The 22,951-nt window shown below is 31.6% G+C and overlaps 2 protein-coding genes across 2 annotated transcripts; one reads left to right on the forward strand and one right to left on the reverse strand.

Moving 5' to 3' along the window:
• Positions 1-6,167: 6,167 nt before the first annotated feature.
• On the reverse strand, positions 6,168-8,602 carry LOC149479736 (uncharacterized). Its single transcript, XM_089707108.1, has 3 exons — positions 8,514-8,602; positions 8,160-8,289; positions 6,168-6,269 (listed from the first exon to the last, which is right to left on the reverse strand). The coding sequence occupies exons 1-3, from the start codon at positions 8,600-8,602 to the stop codon at positions 6,168-6,170; spliced, it is 321 nt and encodes a 106-aa protein (XP_089563234.1).
• Positions 8,603-9,229: 627 nt separating this feature from the next.
• On the forward strand, positions 9,230-22,527 carry Ras85D (GTPase ras-like protein 1). Its single transcript, XM_089707517.1, has 3 exons — positions 9,230-9,843; positions 18,011-21,303; positions 21,479-22,527. Exons 1-2 carry the CDS (start codon positions 9,448-9,450, stop codon positions 18,188-18,190), a joined length of 576 nt encoding a protein of 191 aa, XP_089563643.1. The 5' UTR covers positions 9,230-9,447; the 3' UTR covers positions 18,191-21,303; positions 21,479-22,527.
• Positions 22,528-22,951: the final 424 nt, after the last annotated feature.

Genomic DNA, 22,951 nt, shown 5'->3' on the forward strand with positions numbered 1-22,951 from the left:
GACTACATTTATTTAATAACTTGGTTTCCGCCCGCGGCTTCGCTCGCGCAGTCAAAGAAAAACCCGCATAGTTCCCGTTCCCGTGGGATTTCCGGGATTGTGTCATTTTCCCGGGATAAAAAGTAGCCTATGTCCTTTCTCGGGTATCAAAATATCTCCATACCAAATTTCATGGAAATTGGTTCAGTAGTTTAGGCATGATTGAGTAACAGACAGACAGACAGACAGACAGAGTTACTTTCGCATTTATAATATTAGTATGGATAAATTAATTTAACCACTATAGAAAGCCATTTCTTCATAGAAAATGTACATATTCAGCGTTGACAGAATTTTTTAAATCGATCGAGTTGTTCCTGATATTAATGCGTTCAAACAAACAGAAATCGTGTCCATACGACACGTGGTCATTGATAAAAAAACATACTTTTAGTCCTTTTATAAAATACCTGAATATTTAAAGTAAAAAGAAATTGTTTAAATTTTAACGATCGACCAGTGTTGGCCACAGAGAAAAAATATAACTAATTAGTGTTTTCTCCATTTCCATAAAAAATCATATAATTACTATTTTTTTATCTAAACGACAAATATTATATTAAACTTAGGTTTTAACTCAATTACTTAAATAAAATAAAAACTCTAATTTTAAACTCACCTTACTTTCTTATATATCACACAAATAACTTTATTTTCACCAATTCCACAATTTTTCCTTACTCTTTAGACTGTTAGAGGAAAAATTATACACACTAATAAAAATAAAGACTAAAGATTCTCTAGAATCTAACTTGCATATATATAATACATCCAGTTTTTCTGAATTTATCCTTGGGTTTATTAACGTTTTTATAATAATTTAAATGCAAATAAATTAACCATTGTTTATCTTGTTAAAAAAATAATAGTATATCTTTTTAGAGCGTCAGTTTTAACAGAATCCACGATACACTCAAATAAAAATCTAATCTATATCAGCAACTATGTTTTCTGAAGCTTCTTTTGTAAGTAAATTACTTATTCCCCGACATTCACTTATAAATTACTTGTAATTTCTTATATTGGCGTACACGAGGCATGAGATCGAAAGCCTGCGTCTTCTTTATTAATTTTGTTACATATATAACTGACTCTGTTATAAGAAGGATATATCGAAGTTTTCAAAAATATATGCAAATGAATTTATAGTTTCATTTCACAACAACAAAACTATAAAAATAAAGAATTTTTGATTGACTAATTCCTTAATACTTTAACTATACCTAATAGGAAAAACTCGAAATATATTTTCAATTTGATTTTTTCAAACTGTATATAAAAATTCATATGACGCAATAGCAACGAATTTCTTGTTTTTAAACATTTTAAATCGATTTTATTATATCTTTGAACAAACATATTAGTATTTATTATTATATTTTATTTAAATTAATTCTATAAACAAGATAATGTATGTAGGTACCAGTTTCAAATTCTATCTTTATTTATTTACCGACTAGAGGTCCGCCCCGGCTTCGCCCGTGGTACATATTTCGCAATAAAAGGTAGCCTATGTCCTTTCTCGGATATCAAAATATCTCTATACCAAATTTCATGCAAATTGGTTCTGTAGTTAAGGCGTGATTGAGTAACAGACAGACAGACAGAGTTACTTTCGCATTTATAATATTAGTATGGATTGCATAGCTTCTATCCCGGGCCTTGAGCGCGGGGACCGAATCCAGAAATTCCGTAACGAAAAAACCTCACGCTCCCCACTCCGACGGGCGCGGAGGCGTGGCTTGAAGGCATAGCATGCAATAGCTTTACCGCGGCAGTCCCCGAGTGCCTTTTTTTATTTAAAACTATGTAATATTATTGATACTTTAGATGTCAGGATGTTAAAGATATCACCAAAATACATCAGCAAGCCTTTTTTTCATACATTTATTTCAGTACAAAGAATTAAATTAATTTAATTACGCGCTTAAAAGTTTGAGACTGTTGCCTAAACTGTAATATCTATAGGCTATAGCTATAAATAAAACTCAAGGGTGACTGACTGACTGACTGACTGACATAGTGATCTATCAACGCACAGTCTAAATCACTGGACAGATCGGGCTGAAATTCGGCTTGCAGGTAGATGATAGGACGTAGACATCCGCTAAGGATTTCGATCAATTCTATCCCCAAGGGGATAAAATAGGGAATGATTGAATTTGTATCATGAAAATTTATCTTTTCCACGCTGGCGAAGCTGCGGGTAACAGCTAGTTGTAATACGTAAATTAAAGAGATTCAGAAGTGATTCCTTCCTTTCCTTATTTCACTTTGTGCCCATTATTTACTTTTAAATATTTACTAATATAGTTTTTTCTTCTCAAATCTTAATTATTAAAAGTACCTAACTTTTAAATAAATAAATAAATTTAATCTACCCAACATACGATTAAATTGTAGGTATGGCCTTTTATTTGTTACCTATGTGCCTCTTGCTAATCCATACTAATATTATAAATGCGAAAGTAACTCTGTCTGTCTGTCTGTTACTCAATCACGCCTAAACTACTGAACCAATTTTCATGAAATTTGGTATGGAGATATTTTGATACCCGAGAAAGGACATAGGCTACTTTTTATCCCGGGAAAATGACGCGATCCCGGAAATCCCACGGGAACGGGAACTATGCGGTTTTTTCTTTGACTGCGCGGGCGAAGCCGCGGGCGGACACCTAGTGTCTGATATATTTACTCTACAGTTGTCTGAAAATTTCACAAATCGAGTTACTCAAAGTTATTTAGTTTCCACTTTCCCCCAGTTTTAGTATGATTTAATTAAAAACAATAATCAAGTTAATCAACCTATAGTAGTAATTACATTTAATGAATTATAATTGATACACGAATATTATTGATACATAACAATTTCTACGATCAAAATTATATTACGGCGGTATGTTTAGTGAAGTAATCTAGGCAACATAGGTATATATTGTTATTTGTTCTACTAAACTAAGTTTCACAAATAAGTACTGGGTAATAATAATATAATGAATCTGCTAATCTATAAAAAAATAATTACTCATAATAATTATATCCAAAATAAATTTCTCTAAACCTTTGAGAAATAAGGACATTCTACTATTTAAAAAAAGCTGTGAAAAATATTGAAAAAAATAGACCGATCGCGATGCGATTACGTCACATATACACGAGTTCAATTTACATAAGTCCTGGAAATTCGCTAAAAAAACATTAACAAGATTCTAATATCATGTCGTTGGCTTATTTTCATGTAGACAATGCGTTGGCTTATTTTCATACATACAATGTAATACATTGTAATAAACGCATTATTGATTTAATATTTACATTCAAAAGTTTGTATTAGTAATTATTTTTGTAAAAGAAAAATAAGAGTCAGAAAATCAATGTATTGCTTTCCTAAAGTTGGTGATGTTAATAATTATTATTCGTCGTAGGCACGCAGCATATAAACGAAATTTATTCGAATACTAACTTACTGTCCTTTTAGATTCGTCTCATAGATTCATATCAATACTCATATTATTATAAAGCTGTAGAGTTTGTTTGCTTGAACGCACTAATCTCAGGAACAACGGTTACTTAATTGAATTGAATTTAAGAATATTTCTGTGTTAGATAGTCCATTTATCAAGGAAGGCTATAATTTAAGCTACTAGCAAACCGGGTGAACTCTGTTTCGCCACCTTTACTTTGCTATAAACCTCACGGAGCCCGAGACCTTTCCAACGAATGCAAAACCGTGGAAATCGGTTCGTGCTTTCTGGAGTTATAGCGTCAGGAAGGAAAACCCGACTTATTTTTATATAGTAGATAGCTAGGAATAATAGGAGGCTATAGGAGCAGAGAAATGCGGGTAAAACCGCGTGGCACAGCTAGTTGCTTATAACCCTTGAACATTTACTACCATGTAGCACCATGTACTACCATTTAAAACTCATCCACATAGTTCAAGTAAAAATAGGCTAACACAACCAAGTATTGAAGTATTCCATAACTGTATAATATTGCAAATTTCTAGCTAAAAACCAAACACACGTGGTACAAACTTCGCAATACCTTTGCTGCACATTGTTGAAGCGTGAGGTTGTCGATGCAGTTCGAAGTTTTCCGAAGGTATGTAATTTTATGTAGGTTTATTACATGTGTAGGCGATCGTAATTATTAAAGATGATACAGATTGTTCATTGTAAACATGGTACCTATGAGTTACCTAATTTTTTCAGCAAATGAATTTTGTATTGTTTCATCGAATGAATTACCTGCTTAATCTTAATAATATATATAAATCTCGTGTCACAATGTTTGCCCTCAATGGACTCCTAAACCACTTAACCGATTATAATAAAATTCGCACACCATGTGCAGTTCGATACAACTTGAGAGATAGGATAGTTTAAACATGTAGTTACCACGGGCGAAGCCGGGGCGGACCGCTAGTTGTTTTGTAAAAATGACTTGTTTAGTAATTAACGTTTATTACTGTGGTTTATTACAACAAATATATCTGTCAATATTCATTAAAGAGTCATTGTCACCCAATTTAAATAATATCAGTGACTAGCTGCTCCCCGCGTTTTCACCCGCGTTGCACCGCTCCTGTTGGTCTTAGCGTGATGTTATGTAGCCTTTAGCCTTCCTCGATAAATGGGCTATCTAACACCGAAATAATTTTTCAAATCGGACTTGTAGTTTCTGAGATTAGCGCGTTCAAACAAACAAACATACAAACGAACAAACTCTTCAGCTTTATTGGCATGATAAACTTTATCTAAATTTTTCACTTAAATACAAGTATGTCCAAAGTTCACATGCTTCTCTCATCAATTATCCGCTTATAAGATACTCTTGAAGATAAGATGAAAATGCAAATCATTTTATGTATAAAAGATATCCCACTTCAAACAAATAGTATTACCGCCATACAATAATGTACCTACCTAATATTATGCTTGTAAACTATAAATAGTATGCTTAAAACAGTTTAACTTTAATTATATTATATGAGTCCAAAGTCCACAGCCCTCTTAACTAATTAAATATAATAAAGTGCTCGAACTTAATGCTCGAAGATAAATCGAAAATGCAATTCATTCTATGTAGAATATAATCTTAATATAATACCTACTAGCGGTCCGCCCCGGCTTCGCCCGTGGTCCCTACATGTTTAAACTATCCTATCTCTCAAGTTGGATCGAACTACACATGGTGTGCGAATTTTATTATAAACGGTTAATTGGTTTAGGAGTCCATTGAGGACAAACATTGTGACACGAGATTTATATATATTAAGATAATATGTAGGTATAACATTTCCGTGCTCAGGAAATGAAATCATCAATGTTACTGTCACGTTATACGTGGATGTGTCACGTTCTTGGTCACGTTATTTCGACTTTCTTGCTAATTTCCTTCACTACATAGTATAAAAAGTCCTATACTGTCCCTATGTCTTTTTGTATGCTTATATCTTAAATATACACAATGGATTTTGTTGCATTTTTTTAATAGATGGAAGATTAGTACATAATTTATTAGGTTTTAGAGAAAGTGGGCGAAGCCGCGGGCGGTAGCCGGTAAGCTCTACTAGCTTACCGCCCGCCTTAAAAATATGTGAAATATTGTTGTGTAAATGAAAATGATTTTTACTAGCTCTTCCATGACAGGCTCTATCCCATGTTTTCTACCGTCAACAAAATGCAACAAAACCACGGACCAAAAAATTCATCCGAATAAAAAAAAAGATTTGGCCTCTGTGAGCTTTGAGCACAGGCTTTGAGTCTTTTCCAGTCTGCAAACCTCATCAAAATCGATACACATAGTAGGTACCACTATATCTATAGTAATATTATAAAGAGGAAAGGTATGTAATATGTATGTATGTATGGTTTTCACGCATAAGCTACTGGACCGATTTTGATGAAATTTGGCACAGATAATCTTTAGACCCTGAGAAAGAACATAGGCTACCTTTTATTGCGAAATATGTACCACGGGCGAAGCCGGGGCGGACCGGTAGTAGATATTTTATAAACATTCTCCTTTTGTTGTGCAAGCATTTATATCTATGCATGCTAATTTTTACAGTGAGAAAATAATAAACTGATGAAAATAAAAGACCAAATATTTTAAATAATTTATTAAGGATCAGGCGGTGCATACGATAGCCCGATATTCTTCAATTCGCAGTCCTCTTGCAAAAAGTCCTTTATGAGTAATTTCTTCAGAGCAGTTCGTCGCACCTACAAAATATATCTACATAATATAATTTACTTGTATACTCAAAGGTCTAGACATCAAATGTGGTGACTTCAGAGTTCAGTTCTCAATCGTAAAATGTATAATTTTCAAAGCAAATATAAGATATAGATTCTACATAAAGTCGATATACATCAAACTAAATTATTTTATTTCTTTACAGAAACTTCTTAAATCAGAAATTTATATTTTACAAAAAAGTAATATGAACGACTAGCTGTTCCTCGCGGTTTCACCCGCAGGGCTCTGCTCCTGTTGGTCTTAGCGTGATGTTAAGTAGACTATAGATACGTAGTACATATATTATTATTAGTCTGTGACTATAGTCTTCCTCGATAAATAGGCTATATATCACCGTAATAATTTTTCAAATCAGACCAGTAGTTCCTGAGATTAGCGCGTTAAAACAAACAAACAAACTCAACTTTATAAGATTAGTATAGATTGGTATATATAGGTAATCCTGACCCCTTATACAGGGTGTCCCACTATTGGTATACTAAGCGCGAAGGAACTTGTAGTTTTGCATACACTGATCACGTAAAAAATACTTTAACAAAAAAATTACGTCCAAAATTTTTTACTAAATTTTCCTGAAAATCCATGTTTTCTTCTCTAGTTTCGCGCAGACGGCATATACCTTCTCTAATATGAGCATTTTGTCTATGAAAACATAATCTTTAACGATAGAGTTTGGCTAACGAAAGATGAGACTGGCTTTTTATTTAGAAAATTTATATGGCAACACTTATAATTACGTAATTGTCATTAAAACCTGAGTTGTTGATGTGTCAAAGTGAAAATTATTTCCGCGATTTTAGTGATTTCTAATTGAAAACGAGACGAAAACATTGAAATGCGACTTAAAAAAGGTTCTTTTTACTATGATTAGTAAATTTGAAAAGAAACAAGTTGAAAGAGATGTAGTTTTCAAGGAAAAACAAGAGTGTTTACGTGAAATATCTCAATGCATTGTTAAGTGTGACTTTGATATTTTGATACTATTCATTTTGATTGCATTGTTTAATATGTAATAGTTTGCAAGTAACATGGATGATACCAATAGTCCAGTTATAAACTATTCAAGCAACAATAAAAAAAATTGAATGATCTGTTTCGTTCAAAATGTTTAAAGACACAAAATCAGTATCTTGACGAGATTTCTTCTATGACCGGACCATGTTATTCGTGTTGAAGATAGTATAAAAAACGAGATGGAATAACTGCAGAAATGGAAGGGTTCATAATAAGAGTCAGAGATAATGATAGTGATTCTTACTATTCACTCGCGGTTGAATTTTTAGATTTAATATGATTATATTGATTAAACAAACTTTAATTGTATTTTGTTGTGTTTTTTCTTGCTTTCATTCGGTGTTCTTTTTTGTCTATCTGTATCACTTAACTGTACTAAGTATATTACATAAAACAATATTATAAAGATGAAGAGTTTGTTGTTTTTTTTTTGCTCGTAAGAGAAAATAATAAATAAAAGTATTAAAACTATATTTCCAACTATAACCTAAGTTGCCATATGTTGATTTTTTGAATTTGCCGCCTTTTTCCAGTCTCATCTTTCATTAGCCAGACAATAGCTCACGTGCTGGTGGCAAAGTTGGGTGGCACGCGCTTGTTATGGGTGTACACATAGAGTTTTAAGAATTAATTTATTTGAAAAAAAATGCGTCTGGAATTTTTTAATTATTTTTTTCGTACTCAACGTATGCAAAACTATAACCTCCTTTGAGCTTAGTATACCAACAGTGAGACACCCTGTATAGGCTAGAATAATAAACCACGGGCAAAGCCGGGACAGATCGCTAGTAGTTGTATACGTAGTATATTATTATTAGTCTGTGCTAGTAGTAATTTACCGCAAGTGTCTGCATCTTAGCCTGCCGCAGTTCTTCTCGTATGAACATCATTTCTGGACGCAAGTCGCGATGGGCTTTTGGATCCATGTCGACTTTCAGCTTTGGGTCTATGTTGGCCAGTTGTTGATCGCTGGTTGAAAGGTATTCAAACTATAATAATTATATGATTTAATAATATGCTATAAGCAAAAGTCAAAATATAGGTAGGTAGTTAGGTACATGTTGAACCAACTATGTCTACCCTAAAAAGGAACAACTGTGTCACCCTGAAACATTTCTCTTTGTGAAAAACATACAATAATTCAATCAATTGCTTGATTATTTTATTTATCTATTATGATACAATTTACATACAAATTCGCTCCGACATCAGCTTCCAAAATTCCCGCCTCTTCCAAACTTTCCGGTTCCGCATCATCTTCGTCATTTCTATCTGAAGACATGCTGATGCTAATTAATTATTATGTAATATTAAACTATCCTTCTACAATTAGCTAATGTAATTATATCAAAATTGAAAATAAAAAACAACTTCTATTGATAATTTTATGTTTGACAATGTAGTCCACACTGTCCAATGACGGTCCATTTAAAAATTATTTAAATTCCGAAAATTATTTTATGTTTAGAAATATTACCAACTTCCGCATTTTAAATAAGACTAATCCAATACATCGTAATTAGTTTAACAATTAAACCTTTAACAAGAGCTATATTCTATTAATTATTGTGCTTTTTAAAAAATGCAGAAATGTATTTTATTTTTAATGCCATCTATAATTTTCCTTTGAATACTAAAAGTTTGTTATCACGTCATCTTGTGTTCTACTTCGGAACTAGGTGGTTGGATTTTATTTATAGATTAAAAATTTTCATGAAAAACTGGATCCGCAAAAATAATATTCATAACATAAATCTATTTATAGATATTATAATTTGCCTGAAACAGATTTGTCTTTAAGAATTTTAAAAGATGTTCCAAAAATAAAAATAAAAATGCTGTAATATTTTCATCTGCAATGTCATACGGAAAATAACAGTACTTTTATTTAATCTGTGATAAAGGGTGAGTGAACTGCCTCATTGTTATTTATTGCATTTGACTCTAATAATACATTAATTAGCCGTTTTACGGGTACAGTGAGTGCAATAACATACATAACAGGTCGTGACAGCCATGCAGATGTGAGTAATATCAGAGGTGTGGCGCGTCGTTGTGGGGCGTTTTGATATATCTTAGTGCTGTGACGTTTGGTGTTAAGAAAAAATATTCCTATCTCGCCACAAGATGACCGAGTATAAATTGGTAGTGGTGGGCGCTGGCGGCGTCGGTAAATCAGCTTTGACAATACAGCTGATACAAAACCACTTCGTGGACGAGTACGATCCCACTATCGAGGATTCGTATAGGAAGCAGGTTGTGATCGACGGGGAGACGTGTCTCCTCGATATTTTGGACACGGCAGGTCAAGAGGAATACTCCGCGATGAGGGACCAATACATGCGAACGGGGGAAGGATTTTTACTGGTGTTTGCAGTGAACAGTGCTAAGAGTTTCGAAGATATAGGCTCGTATAGAGAACAAATAAAACGTGTGAAGGACGCGGAAGAAGTGCCAATGGTATTAGTTGGTAACAAGTGTGATTTGCAAGCATGGGCTGTGGATATGGCGCAAGCAAGAGAGGTATGTATAGTTCATTTATTACTTCATTTGTATATATAAATATATATAAGAAGATAATATGTATCAAAGTTGTAGCCTCTATACTGAATTATATAAACATAGCCATAGTAAATGTTGTTTACTATTTTACAAACATGAATGTCATGAATATTATTTTCCTTTATTTTGATGGCCATCATATCAAAGGTCATATGAGCTTATTTTTCTTTAATAATGTTATTAAGATATTATAATAACAAAACTAAATGAAATGCTACTAATTTTTTATTGTATTTACACTTAAATATTTTCCTTAACCAATTACTATTTCCAATTTTAAAAACTAATAGCTAAAGGCACAATAATAGACCAATAATTATTAAAATATTTTTTATTTGTGGAAGAGCATAGTTTTATACTTTAAAAATTACTGCATTCCAGATTACATATTCTATGAATTTTACTATTCCACACCATTTGTAGCCGCTATCTTGATTCAGTGGTAATATGCAAGCATAGATACTAGATACTAGGCAGTCCTGAGTTCTGTTCTGTGTGACAACTAACAAAACAAATGTAGTTCCTCCAGCAAAATACAGAAGCCTAATTAAGAAAGAAAGAAAGAAATAATTTATTGTCTTCAACTCCACCACACCACAAATACACTGGTTACAAACAATAAAACAAACTATAAATAATCACTATACATTTAGTGAATTGCAGCTCATTAGTCGACGACAAAAGGAGTTGTCTCAGCTAATAGTTGTGCAAGAGTCAGAGCCCTTACACAACACTGGTTTTCAGCAACCCCATGTGACGTGGAGTACACAGTACACTTACAATAAATTAATCTATACATATAATAAAATCGTAGGAAAGTCAAAACTGTACATTGAATATTTTTTTAAAAGAATACATAATCCATGATCTATAATCGATATAGAAGCCAAAAACATAGTTTTTAGAATTTTTGTCTGTTTGTCTGTTTGTCTGTTTGTCTGTATGTTTGACCGGGCTAATCTCGAAAAGCACTGCATAGATTGACTTCAAATTTTGCATGAATATTACTAACAGGTCGGGTCAGGCTATAGGCTACATATTATCAAGCTATCACCTGCGGGGGAGGAGCTGTGAACCTTTATTCCTCTTACGTATTCTCTGTACTACGATAGCGTACAATCTAAAGACTCATGTTTAAATGTTGTTTTTGAGTAAGCCATGCTATTGTCTACCTTTACACTATAAAAACTACGTCATTTAAGTAATTTTGGCAGAGAAACAGTATAATGAATCTTAGTAGTATAAAGACAAATTTAAAACAGCGCCATCTATGAGATTTCATTAAAATCAAATCAATTTACATAATAACGCTTCTTGGAAATTCATAATTTAAATATTATGATGTTGGTGAGGTTGTTTTTTTTTAAAGTTAAATAAATAATTCATATCTTCCCAGAGTCCATTTCAGGTGCGCTTATAATATTTCATGTGAATATACTAAAATTTTATAAGTGAGGGTAGATGTTTATTATTTGATGTCAAACAAGACACCATTACAGTTAATACAAAGAGTACTATAATAATACGAGTTAATATAGGTAATAGTAGATAACAGTGATTGTGTTCATTCGTTACATTTTTATAAATCTTCGGCTTTTTTTTAATTTTCGCCTTCTTGCGTTCCCACAAAAGGTAAGTTGTAGCTTTTATATTTATTCTTTATAATTATAATCTATCTATACATATAATAAAATCGTAGGAAAGTCAAAACTGTACATTGAATATTTTTTTAAAAGAATACATAATCCATGATCTATAATCGATATAGAAGCCAAAAACATAGTTTTTAGAATTTTTGTCTGTTTGTCTGTTTGTCTGTATGTTTGTCCAGGCTAATCTCAGAAAGTACTGCACGGATTTACTTCAAATTTTGCATGAATATTACTAACAGGTCGGGTCAGGCTGTTATATACATATTATCATGCTATCACCTTCGGGGGAGGAGCTGTGAACCTTTATTTTTCTTACGTATTCCGTGTACTACGACAGCGTACAATATAAAGACTCATGTTTAAATGTTGTTTTTGAGTAAGCCATGCTATTGTCTACCTTTACACTATAAAAACTACATCATTTAAGTAATTTTGGCAGAGAAACAGTATAATGAATCTTAGTAGTATAAAGACAAATTTAAAACAGCGCCATCTATGAGATTTCATTAAAATTAAATCAATTTACATAATATTAACGCTCCTTGGAAATTCATAATTTAAATATTATGATGTTGGTGAGTTTGTTTTTTTTTTAAAGTTAAATAAATAATTCATATCTTCCCAGAGTAAATTTCAGGTGCGCTTATATTTCATGTGAATATACTAAATTTTTATAAGTCAGGGTAGATGTTTATTATTTGATGTTAGTTACAGTTATATAGCCTAATATAGGTAATAGACGTAGTATTTGTATTCTCTTTTGGTAATAGTAGATAACAGTGATTGTGTTCATTGGTTACATTTTTAAAAATCTTCGGCTTTTTTTTAATTTTCGCCTTCTTGCGTTCCCACAAAAGGTAAGTTGTAGCTTTTATATTTATTGTTTATTATAATTATATAGTTAGACTCATGTTTTTAATTAGTTAAAGTTATGACAAAATAAGAAAATGATGAAATTTTATTTTTATCATGTATAACTTTTACAAGACTATATTATACGCCCAAAGAAGGTCACTTTAGTTCTTGATAAAACTTTATTTGTTAGTAGCTTTTTATTAAAATTAGGTACACTTATCTTTTGATTTTTTTTTATTTACAGATTCAATGTTCATAAAAATTGACGATTTGCGTGAGGATGTAGTGGAAATTAGAAACCTTGCGCGTGGTCAATCAATATTCAATACATATTATAATAAAATTCTAGAAAAGTGATGTCTGTACAATGAAAATATATAAAAAAATAGCAGGGGTTATTATTAAATCGATCTCAAACCCAAAACTTTAGTTATAATTTTTTTGTCTGTTTGTCTGTATGTTTGTGCACGCTAATCTCAGAAACGGCTTATCCGATTTAGACGCGGTTTTCACTAATATATTGTGGTAATCTTCATTTAACATTAAATGTTTATTTCATGTTAATCGGTTTGTAAATAAAAAAGTTATGACCATTTAAGTATTCACGGCGAACATTTGCAAAGGCATTCTATTGTACACTATACAGTGTACGATAAAACGTAAGTTATCTGTTATACGCTACAGTAATTATTCCTTATAAATGTCCAGGTGATCATATCGAAAGTCCCCAAGGGTGGGGGGGTAAGCTGAGGTAGTAGGGGGGGAAGGGGTCAAATTAGAATTATGCTTACTTCTAGGTAAATTTTATACATAAAATGTCCTTTAAATTATGTCGTATTATATTTTTAACCCCTTTTAACCATTTTTAACCATCAAAAAGATGGGTGATAAGTGTTTGACCGCTATGTTTGTCTGTTTGTGCCACCGTAGCTCGCTAACAGGTAATACGAATTAGATGCGTGTTAGGCAGCATATTTTCCGACGCTGGTTCTTAGATAAAGTGTATCAAAATCGGTTCATCCATTTATTATACCTAGGTATATAGAGGTAAAAGTGGGAATGTGGGAAAAAATATTAGTTATATTTTTATCCAATTCGGTTTATCCATTTATTAGATTACAGCGGTGAAAGTGGGAATGAACAATAATCGAATGTGGTCAAATAATATACTCAAGCGGCATATCAAAATATAAAAGAGCAACGTGTTTTATCGAAATCGGTTCATCCGTTTATTACATTTAGGGGTGACAGTGGTTAGATAAATAAACCAAATGGAGCATCAAACGACAGGATATGACGTGTACATATAGGTATAATTAGATAATATGGTTTACATCAAAATCGGTTCTGCCATTTAGTAGGTGTGGAAAGAGAAGGGTTGAAAGTCTGTGAAAGAAGAGGGGGATATGGGAGCGAGAGGATAGCCACACCCTGGAAATTTTGAACTCTACTCAAAGCCACATAGGCCTGGCTCTTGGCAATTTTTTTTCCTAAAGATACCACTTCTTTTGCCACTGTGATCCATTACAATTTGTGCACGGTTACGGCCCAACTTAAAAGATGTCAAGGAGCAACAAACTTATAGATATCAATATGATGTAGGAATGTAATATGGAGGTAGAGGTAGGTCTCGCTTACTTGAAAATATCACATGAAAATAAGAAACCGAAGTTAAAAATTTAAAAATTAAAAAGAAAAACCCAACGCAACGAAGGAAAAGGAATAAATAATAATTTTACAAACTTCCCGACGATCTTTAAAATTAAGTACCATTATAAAAAAAATATAATTGTATATGATATGATAATGATGGTATGGCAGCTCCGACGACTTTGTTTTTTTATTTTTATAAATATTTAAAATGGTATTTATTTTTAAAGATCTTCGGGAAGTTTGTAGAATTAGTGAAACTTTTATTGCATCGTCTCAAACTTTTTGGTCTGTGTAGCGCATGTCGCGTGACGGTCGGCTGCCGAGTAGGTATAAAGCAGTGTTCGGAGTCATTATCGTACAAATAGGATAATTTTGTGCCTAAGTTTCACTTTTACCGTGGTTTCATAAAACCACACAACATTTTTTCCTTTTTCTATGCACTTTTCTTCGTTGCGTTGAGTTTTTTTTTTTATTTAATTTTTATTGCACGGTCTAAACGGTTTAGTTACTACGGCGTGAGACAGGAAAGATCTGAGCGCTGAGACAAACGTCAAAACGCAAAGGAATAGAATCTGCTATCGATACTAATTATTGTCTTAAGCGTATGATGTTTTGATAAGGATTTGTTCACCTTACCAACGACGACGACGACCACGAACAAAATTTTCATCCAGTCGTAATTTAACAAAATTGTGCAAAACACAATTAAAAATAAATTATTAAAATTTCCTGTCGTTCTGGTGATTGGAATTTTTATTTTTGAGATCAACGAATGAAAAAATAGATTTTTCGTAGAAACGGTTATATATATTGTCAAAAACATCCATACAAGGAAGGAATTTATTTTTATTTTTTAGCTCAGTTTAGTAATAAATTTTACTAACAGTTCGTTTAATTATTTATGGTAGTACGTGTTTATTCAATAAAAGTTAAGTAGTAACTACCTACTATGCAGTCACTATTCCACGCGGACGAAGTCGCGGGCACAGCTAGTTAATAATAAATAGAAATTAATTGAGAATAAGTATTAAAAAAATTAAAGACTACATACACAAACAAAGACTACTAATTACTTACCTGTCCTTAAAAAAAATTGATCAATTTAAACTGACATACCGGTGTATCCCATTGAGCACTTAAATAAGTTTAATGAAATATGTAAATAAGAGAAAATTAACAAAATCATAACTTCTTATGAAAGGTGATTCAGGTAGCTGAAGGTGTGTTCTATCTCTGGGTCACCACTTTACAGTCTTTCCTGGGAAGATATGTCCATCCTCTTATTTTTGTTCTCTTCTCTCATCTCTTGCCTTATAGATAAGTAGCATATTTTTATCTTAATATATATAAATCTCGTGTCACAATGTTTGTCCTCAATGGACTTCTAAACCACTTAACCGAACTTGAATAAAATTCGCACACCACGTGCAGTTCGATCCAACTTGAGAGATAGGATAGTTTAAACATGTAGGTACCACGGGCGAAGCCGGGGCAGACCGCTAATTAAGTAATAATATAGATATTATCTGATGAGGCAGGTTTTAAATTCCTATAATACTTGTGTCATTGGATTTGGTATATAATTATTATGTTTTTGATATTGGTCTAACAATCAAAGGTCTAAATTGCTAAACAAATTAGAATAAAATTTGACTAAAGAGTTAGCTATAGTACATACACACCTTGCCTTCCAAGCCAGAGGTTGTGGGTTCCATTCCCACCCAGGGCAAATATTTGTGTGATGAACATAAATGTTTGCTCTGTGTCTGGGTGTTAATTATCTACTATATAATATGTATTTATTTAGAATTTGTATGTTTATCAGCCATTTGGTTTCCATAACACAAGCGAAAGCTTAGTATGGGATCAGATCGTGCCTTGTGTGAAAAATGTCCTGAAATATTTATTTATCTTAATTAGGCACTATCACAACAATCAAATTAGATTAAAAAAGAAAATAAACTCTCTGGACTACATTCCAGAGGAGGCTGAGACAATGTGCTAAGATAACAGGTGCCTTTTTATTTATTTATCTTAAATAATGGGTTTTGCAGGTATAGGTTATTGGTATAAATTAAAAAAATACATAAACACATGAAAAAAACACATGATACAAAACATGTTTTCCCATTTATAGAATTCTGCCAATCTTTTTTTAAATGCAGATTTTTAGGGGTAGTAGAAATTGCAAGTTAGGCACTATCACACAATCAAATTAGATTGGTAGTAGAATTAAAAAAGAAAATAAACTCTCTGGACTACATTCCAGATGACGCTTAGACAAAATGCTTAGATAGCGGGTGCCTTAAAAAAAATACCATCAAATTAACAAAGAATTCTCAAATTGTAATTCGTTTTAGGGCCGATTTTTCAATGCTTGCTTAAAACTTATCCGTCCAATAAAGTATTACACGATAATATTAAAATGTCACGTAAACTGTCAATTATGGGCAATTAGAATACATTTTTAAAATGGTAGTTTTATACATTATTCGACAAATAAGTTTTATCCAAGGATTGAAAAATCAGCCCTTAACAAAGTATTTAACCATACAATGGCTCATAATTCCTGATTAATATTAAACTGTGACTCATGATTCATACAGTTACATCTGCTGTGAATCATTCTAATCTTAATTCAACTTAAAGTATATTTTGTTGCAAGAACAATCATCATTATCGTTTGTTTCACAGATAAGGGATAACATTGTTTACTGTAATTATTGTATTACTAGCGGTCCGCCCCGGCTTCACCCGTGCTTACATATTTACGTTTTCTCTACATAAGAACCATCCACGTACTTCAAGGAATATAATAAAAAAAGAATTATCGAAATCGGTTCAGCCGTTCTCAAGTTATGCGCTTACCAACACATTTTGGGATTCATTTTTATATTATAGAAGATTAGTGAATAATTATCATCTGTGTCAAATAAAGACAATTTGAATTTGGATTTTGAATTTGTGATTGGATGATTTTTCAACTTGTTGGTCTATGAGCAAAATAATTTAATCATATGCGTTAACTTTGGACTCATTGATTTTCGGCTATTTGTAAGTTGTTAGCTGTCACTACTTTAATGAATTGAGGCTGGAGACCTTGTTTAATCTAAAATCTTTACCTTTATATAATTCTATATAAAGGTTAGTATTCACTAAAGCATGTAAAGTCATCAAGTTAGTTTTGGTCTGTGATGTTGATCCTATTAATATTATAAATGTGAAAGTTTGTATGGATGTATGGATGTTTGTTACTCTTTCACGTAAAAACTACTGAACCGATTACAATGAAATTTAGCACACATATAGAGGGTAACTTGGATTAACACATAGGATAGGAGTATAGAATTATGAATAAAGAAATTATTGGTTTTATTGTTGCTATTTAAATTTCCATCCAGATTTATCCATTACTCAAATAAAGAGATACCTAATATTTTCATCAATTTAAACAGTTCATCAAGTCATTGATCATTCCTCTGTCTGATTTTGTTCATTACAAAAATATAATATTATGTATTTATTAAGTTAAAGCACATTTTTTTATTGTTTGTGTTGTTTTCAAATGATAAAATGATAATATAAACTTTTTTTAACCGACTTCAAAAAAAAGGAGGAGGTTATCAATTCGACCGGTATGTTTTTTTTTTTTTTTTATGTATGTACACCGATTACTCCGTGGTTTCTGAACCGATTTACGTGATTCTTTTTTTGTTCGATGCGGGATGGTGTCGAATTGGTCCTATAAAAATTTTATTCGGATAGGCCCAGTAGTTTTTATTTTATGAGCATTTTTGTCTGTATTTGTAAATGTTGCAAGTGCAAGTTTGAAGTCGGTTGTTTTTAACGCAGTTATTGACTTGTTATTTACTTATAATGAATGTCCTTAACAATACCACCAAAAACAATAGGTAACAAACTATCCTGAATTAATTCATAAATTTAATCATTCAATTGGTACATTCCAGGTGGCGCGGAGTTACGGAGTGCCCTTCGTAGAAACGTCAGCCAAAACACGAATGGGCGTCGACGACGCATTCTACACGCTAGTCCGCGAAATTCGCAAAGACAAGGAGAGCCGCGGGAAAAAGTACAGGCGGGGTAACAAACTCGGCTCTAGGCGTACATTCAAGTGTACGTTACTCTAAATTAAGGCTTCTATCAGTAATTGTAATTTTGAACTGTGCAGGGCTTAGTATACAGTGTGGTTTTCTATACGGATCGGATATACGGCTAATCGAACGACGACGGTCTACGCGTGAAAGGGAGAGAGCACTCTGTCACATACATTACCATAGACAAATGTTCCCTCCCTTTCGCACGGGTTGAGTTTGACGTTACTGCTTTGTTGTCGGTATCGTGTGTTGCTACATGCCAATTTTACTATCTACACAATTTGCGAGTGATATTATAAAAAAAGAAGATATTCATATCTAAGATTGATGTTTGATGACCAACCAAAATAAAAATGAAGTGATTGTTCCACACAATTTTAAGGGAAGATCTTAAAAGAAATGTATATGTCAGTACACTTTCTATGTCTATGGTTATAATGTTCAATGTTTCCTAGTTTAGTGTAGAGGTATAGCTGTATAGCTGACATATAAACAATGGAATATATTTTTATTCCATAAGTGTCTCAGTATCGGATCAATTCATATTTTAAGATTCAGCATGTATGCCTTGGTCTTAGTAGGATAAGAATTAAGATGCCTTTTTATGGCAAGTGACATATTCTATTAACTGTTCCTACAAAGGTTTGTATTTCGTATGCCTTTTTGATAACGTTAACAATAACATGTAGGTTTTTATTCACTTCGACATAAAAATAATAAGAAACATTTATACAAAGTTTTCTTTTTTAATTTGCTATTTTTATACATTAATTTTAATGTTTGCTTGCATGAAAAACCATATTCAGTGACAATAATACTTACGATAAATTTTGACGATTATTTCGAAGTTTTTTCTTTCACAACGCTTTTGTATTCTTGCAACTGCAGTGTATTGTGATAATAGTGCCATGAATATAGAATAGAAAAAAATCTAACATCACAATTTTTATAATCAAATACTTTTCTATGCATAGCCTAAGATAGCATACTATCATATAACAATATGACCTACTAATAAAAATAAAATGTAAGGAATCCAGGTGAAGCTAATGCACCATGTTTAAATATGATGATATTCATTTAAAAATTTATCTATATGCACAAATAATTCAGCTTTTGCTTTTCTGATTTGATAACTCTACTTCTCATTTATAACGAAATATTCATTTTATAGATACATTAATTAGACCGATAAAAACTGCACTGTATATTAGTTCTACAAAATAATGATATGTATTAGTATGGTACTCTATAAAATTTATTTACTACTTACCGTCAAATTTTAATAATTATCAAATTTAAATAACTTTTTCCAAGTAATGTTCTGTGTTATACACATTGTAATGCGTGGGAGATTGGCGTTGAATTTCTACAATAATTAATACGAAGATTAGCAGTTTTGCAAGCATTTTTATTGATAGTCTCTTAAAATTTTTGACAAGAACTGCTGCTCTAGATTATCTATGATTTGGATTTGACACTTTTATAATACGCCTTTACCTCCCACAAGCTATGAAGTTTGTAAATGCTATACATATTGTATTAGATATAACTATGAAATAAAATAAACGTATATGAATATTATTGAACGCGAATCGTTAAATACCTTTGCATTTTACGTTGAGAATTCGCAATTCAAATTAACGAGAACAAATAAAATAACACACCGGCTTATTATTGGATCCAATAGGGATAGTGTTTACAGATATAAAATACTAATCATAATTAAAATATAGGTATCCTTCCACCCACTCAAAGCATCACAATAAAATTCGTGAAATGCAAGGGTTTTAACTTAAAGAGCGTTCATGCGTGTCGCAATTCGTATATTTTTTTTAGTCTATATCATTTGATATCATAACATTAATCTAACATTTGAATGACATTTGTGAGCGTTAGTAAAAACGCGCGAAAATTGTAAAAAAAAAAACTTATACAAGTCATACGGAATCTATTGTAAATGTTATATGTTACGTGCATTCCCGACATTAAAACCGAAAAGCGTATTTAACAACTGATAATATTCACACGACACGATTACAATAGGAAATGGGTTCGCAAGAATTTTTCCCATATTTTTGTACTGTGCAATTGTTGTACATAAATTTTGAATTTCCTAGTTTTTAAGCTTCCGCAGATTCACTTATCGTCAGATAGATAGTGTTAAATGAATTGTAGCTAATAATAATAAGTGAATTTAAGTAAATGGCACAGATTTTGACGTTGTGCAATATTCGAAGAATTGTTATGGGTCGCGAAATAGAGGCGATAGTTTAATGGTTTACTGTTATTGGGAATACGGGGTTATTCCAATTTAGAGTTTTGCAATACTATAAATACCATTTAATATTTTATGTATCGACTATATAAATATATAGTATTCACAAAACATGTGGAATTAAATCGGGATAGTCCTCTGTTTATGTAAAAAGTATGTTTTAAAAGCTCTGCGAGTACTACTAATAGTGTAGTATAAAATTGAAGAAAAATGCAAAGTTAATATCAAAATTATGTATGTTTATTTGACGATACTATAACTCAATTATGTATGATACAGTAAAGTCAAACTGTTAGACAAAACAATCGATGGTAGCTAGTATATCCACATAATTATGTGGCATCATTTTAAACTCATATATTTCATGAACATGTAAAAAATTTGTATAAACATTTTCAACTCTAATCTATAGGCCATAAAGCCGATTTTAATGAAAAACTCGACTCGTATTAAAACGAATGTTAAGCATGGTTGTGTTTATCAATAATACAGTTATTCTTATAAGTAGATTGTTTATAAGTAGACAATCTACATTCTACATAATATAACATAATTATTATCAATTTCAAAGGCCCTTTTTATGCTGTAAAGTTTTGTTTTAAGTACTTTAATTGTTTTGGAAGCTTTTTATTTGCACAAAACGCATTTAGCCGTCATCAGAGTTACTAATCGTGATATGTAATTATTGTAATATATCACACGCGTCATGTGCGTTATGCGAATGAATTCTATCGTCAATGGTTATTTAATGCTTCAGTATAAACATAATTTATACTTAATCCAATGTTCAATGGACTAAATTCTACTCTTAGATCAGGTAGGACTTCAATATATTGTCATCTTTTATCTAAAATCATTGTTTTGATCTGTGACCAGCCCCCCTAGTCTAGTGGCTTTCTGTTAGCGTAGCGTTCAATAGAATAGACTACGAATGTATGAGATTGACGTAGGCTGTAGATAAACGTATCTACAGGTTACGTCAATCTCATACATTCGTAGTCTATTCTATTGAACGCTACGCTAACAGACAGCCACTTGACTAGGGGGGCAGGATAATACTCTGTGTCGTTCCTCAAAACGCAGAATGGATGGCAATATGTTGTATTTAAAATTAAAACCTCTTTTTTCATATCACTACAATTATTATCTATAGGAGTTTAATTTGCTATAAGCAATTTGGATCTAGCCATACCTGATCTAAGTAGATGCTTAGATTTAGCAGAATATGCTAAACGTAACTATATTTTCATAATTACCTACAATTGTTTCGTTATACTGTTTTAATAAGCTAATTTCTGTTTATCGTATAAAATTACCGTGTTAGAATTTAAAGCAATATTTACCCGCGTTTCATGATAAACAGTTATGTCTTTCTACTGTCCATGACCATAGACAATTGCCGAATTATATCACAAACTACCTAGTAATAAATACAATATCATTAGATGCCTTACATATTCTTTAATGTTATTTTCTAATCGCACACAAGCTGTTCATCATATTATTATACTATTATAACATTCATTGTAATAGTGATTAAAATGGCATGCAATTACTTTATAATCATATAAAATGCTGTGTTGCCAGTATACCAATGTTTTGTGTACAAATTTTACATTTCTCACAGCAATCATTATTTTAATCTTCAAATAATTTTATCTATATAACATTATTTACTTTTTATTTATATAGATAAAACTATCCTAGTTAAGAAAATATAGGTACAATGAATCAATGTAACGAATTTTATACCTTCAGTTTTATTTAATAATTTGACAGTTTTTTTCTGTAGTTTTAAGTTACAATTAGTATTGCGTACCTAGATAATTTACTTATTTATAGTTTAACGAAGTAAAACTGCCATGGAAAGTTAGTCCCAGTTTTTGCCATTAAAAGTAATTCATTTTTATACTTTATGCTATTAAAAATCAATGCTAGTGCAACCAAGGCTTTATATTATCCGACAACATAATGATTTGTAAACACATCAACGCTAAAGCACAAAATAGGTGGTAATTAAAAATCATTGTAATTCTGTGAAACTGGCACAATGATTGTGCTTGTTGTGGTTAATAAATTGGCAAAAAATTAATACGTTTTTTATTTTCCTATGTGTTATTATATCCTTAGTGAAATGAGAAAGAAATTCTCAAATTTATCAGTATTAATAGTTTATTATTATATCACACATTTTGGTAGAAACGACTGTTTATTATTTTAAACTTATTAAAGTTTTTTAACTGATTTTGACACAAACATTCTACAAATTTTTGACTACGCTATCGATTGGCCTACGATTGCATTCGTATATAATAATTCAAAAGCAGTAGCATAGGCTACTTATTACAGCTTATTTGTTGGTACATAAAGGATAATAAATTAATAAAAAATACTCAAATTGAATAGATGATTAATTTTTTCACAGAATATTTATGAATGTTTCGAATGAATACATTGGAATAATTTTTCTTCTTATTGTTTAGTCCTAAAACCCAAACAATGTTAATGAAAGTCAG

Source organism: Colias philodice, chromosome 19 (genome assembly GCF_061535455.1).
Source record: "Colias philodice isolate Cphi_HAF_F1 chromosome 19, ilColPhil1 Martin Lab GWU primary, whole genome shotgun sequence".
Lineage (NCBI taxonomy): Eukaryota > Metazoa > Arthropoda > Insecta > Lepidoptera > Pieridae > Colias > Colias philodice.

Coding starts and splice junctions, on each gene's coding strand:
- LOC149479736 (XM_089707108.1), bottom strand. CDS start 8,602: ATGTCTTCAGATAGAAATGACGAAGATGATGCGGAACCGGAAAGTTTG. Junction 8,290..8,513: donor GCTGATGTCGGAGCGAATTT/GTATGTAAATTG, acceptor CCTTTCAACCAG/CGATCAACAACTGGCCAACA. Junction 6,270..8,159: donor CTAAGATGCAGACACTTGCG/GTAAATTACTAC, acceptor TATATTTTGTAG/GTGCGACGAACTGCTCTGAA.
- Ras85D (XM_089707517.1), top strand. CDS start 9,448: ATGACCGAGTATAAATTGGTAGTGGTGGGCGCTGGCGGCGTCGGTAAA. Junction 9,844..18,010: donor ATATGGCGCAAGCAAGAGAG/GTATGTATAGTT, acceptor GGTACATTCCAG/GTGGCGCGGAGTTACGGAGT.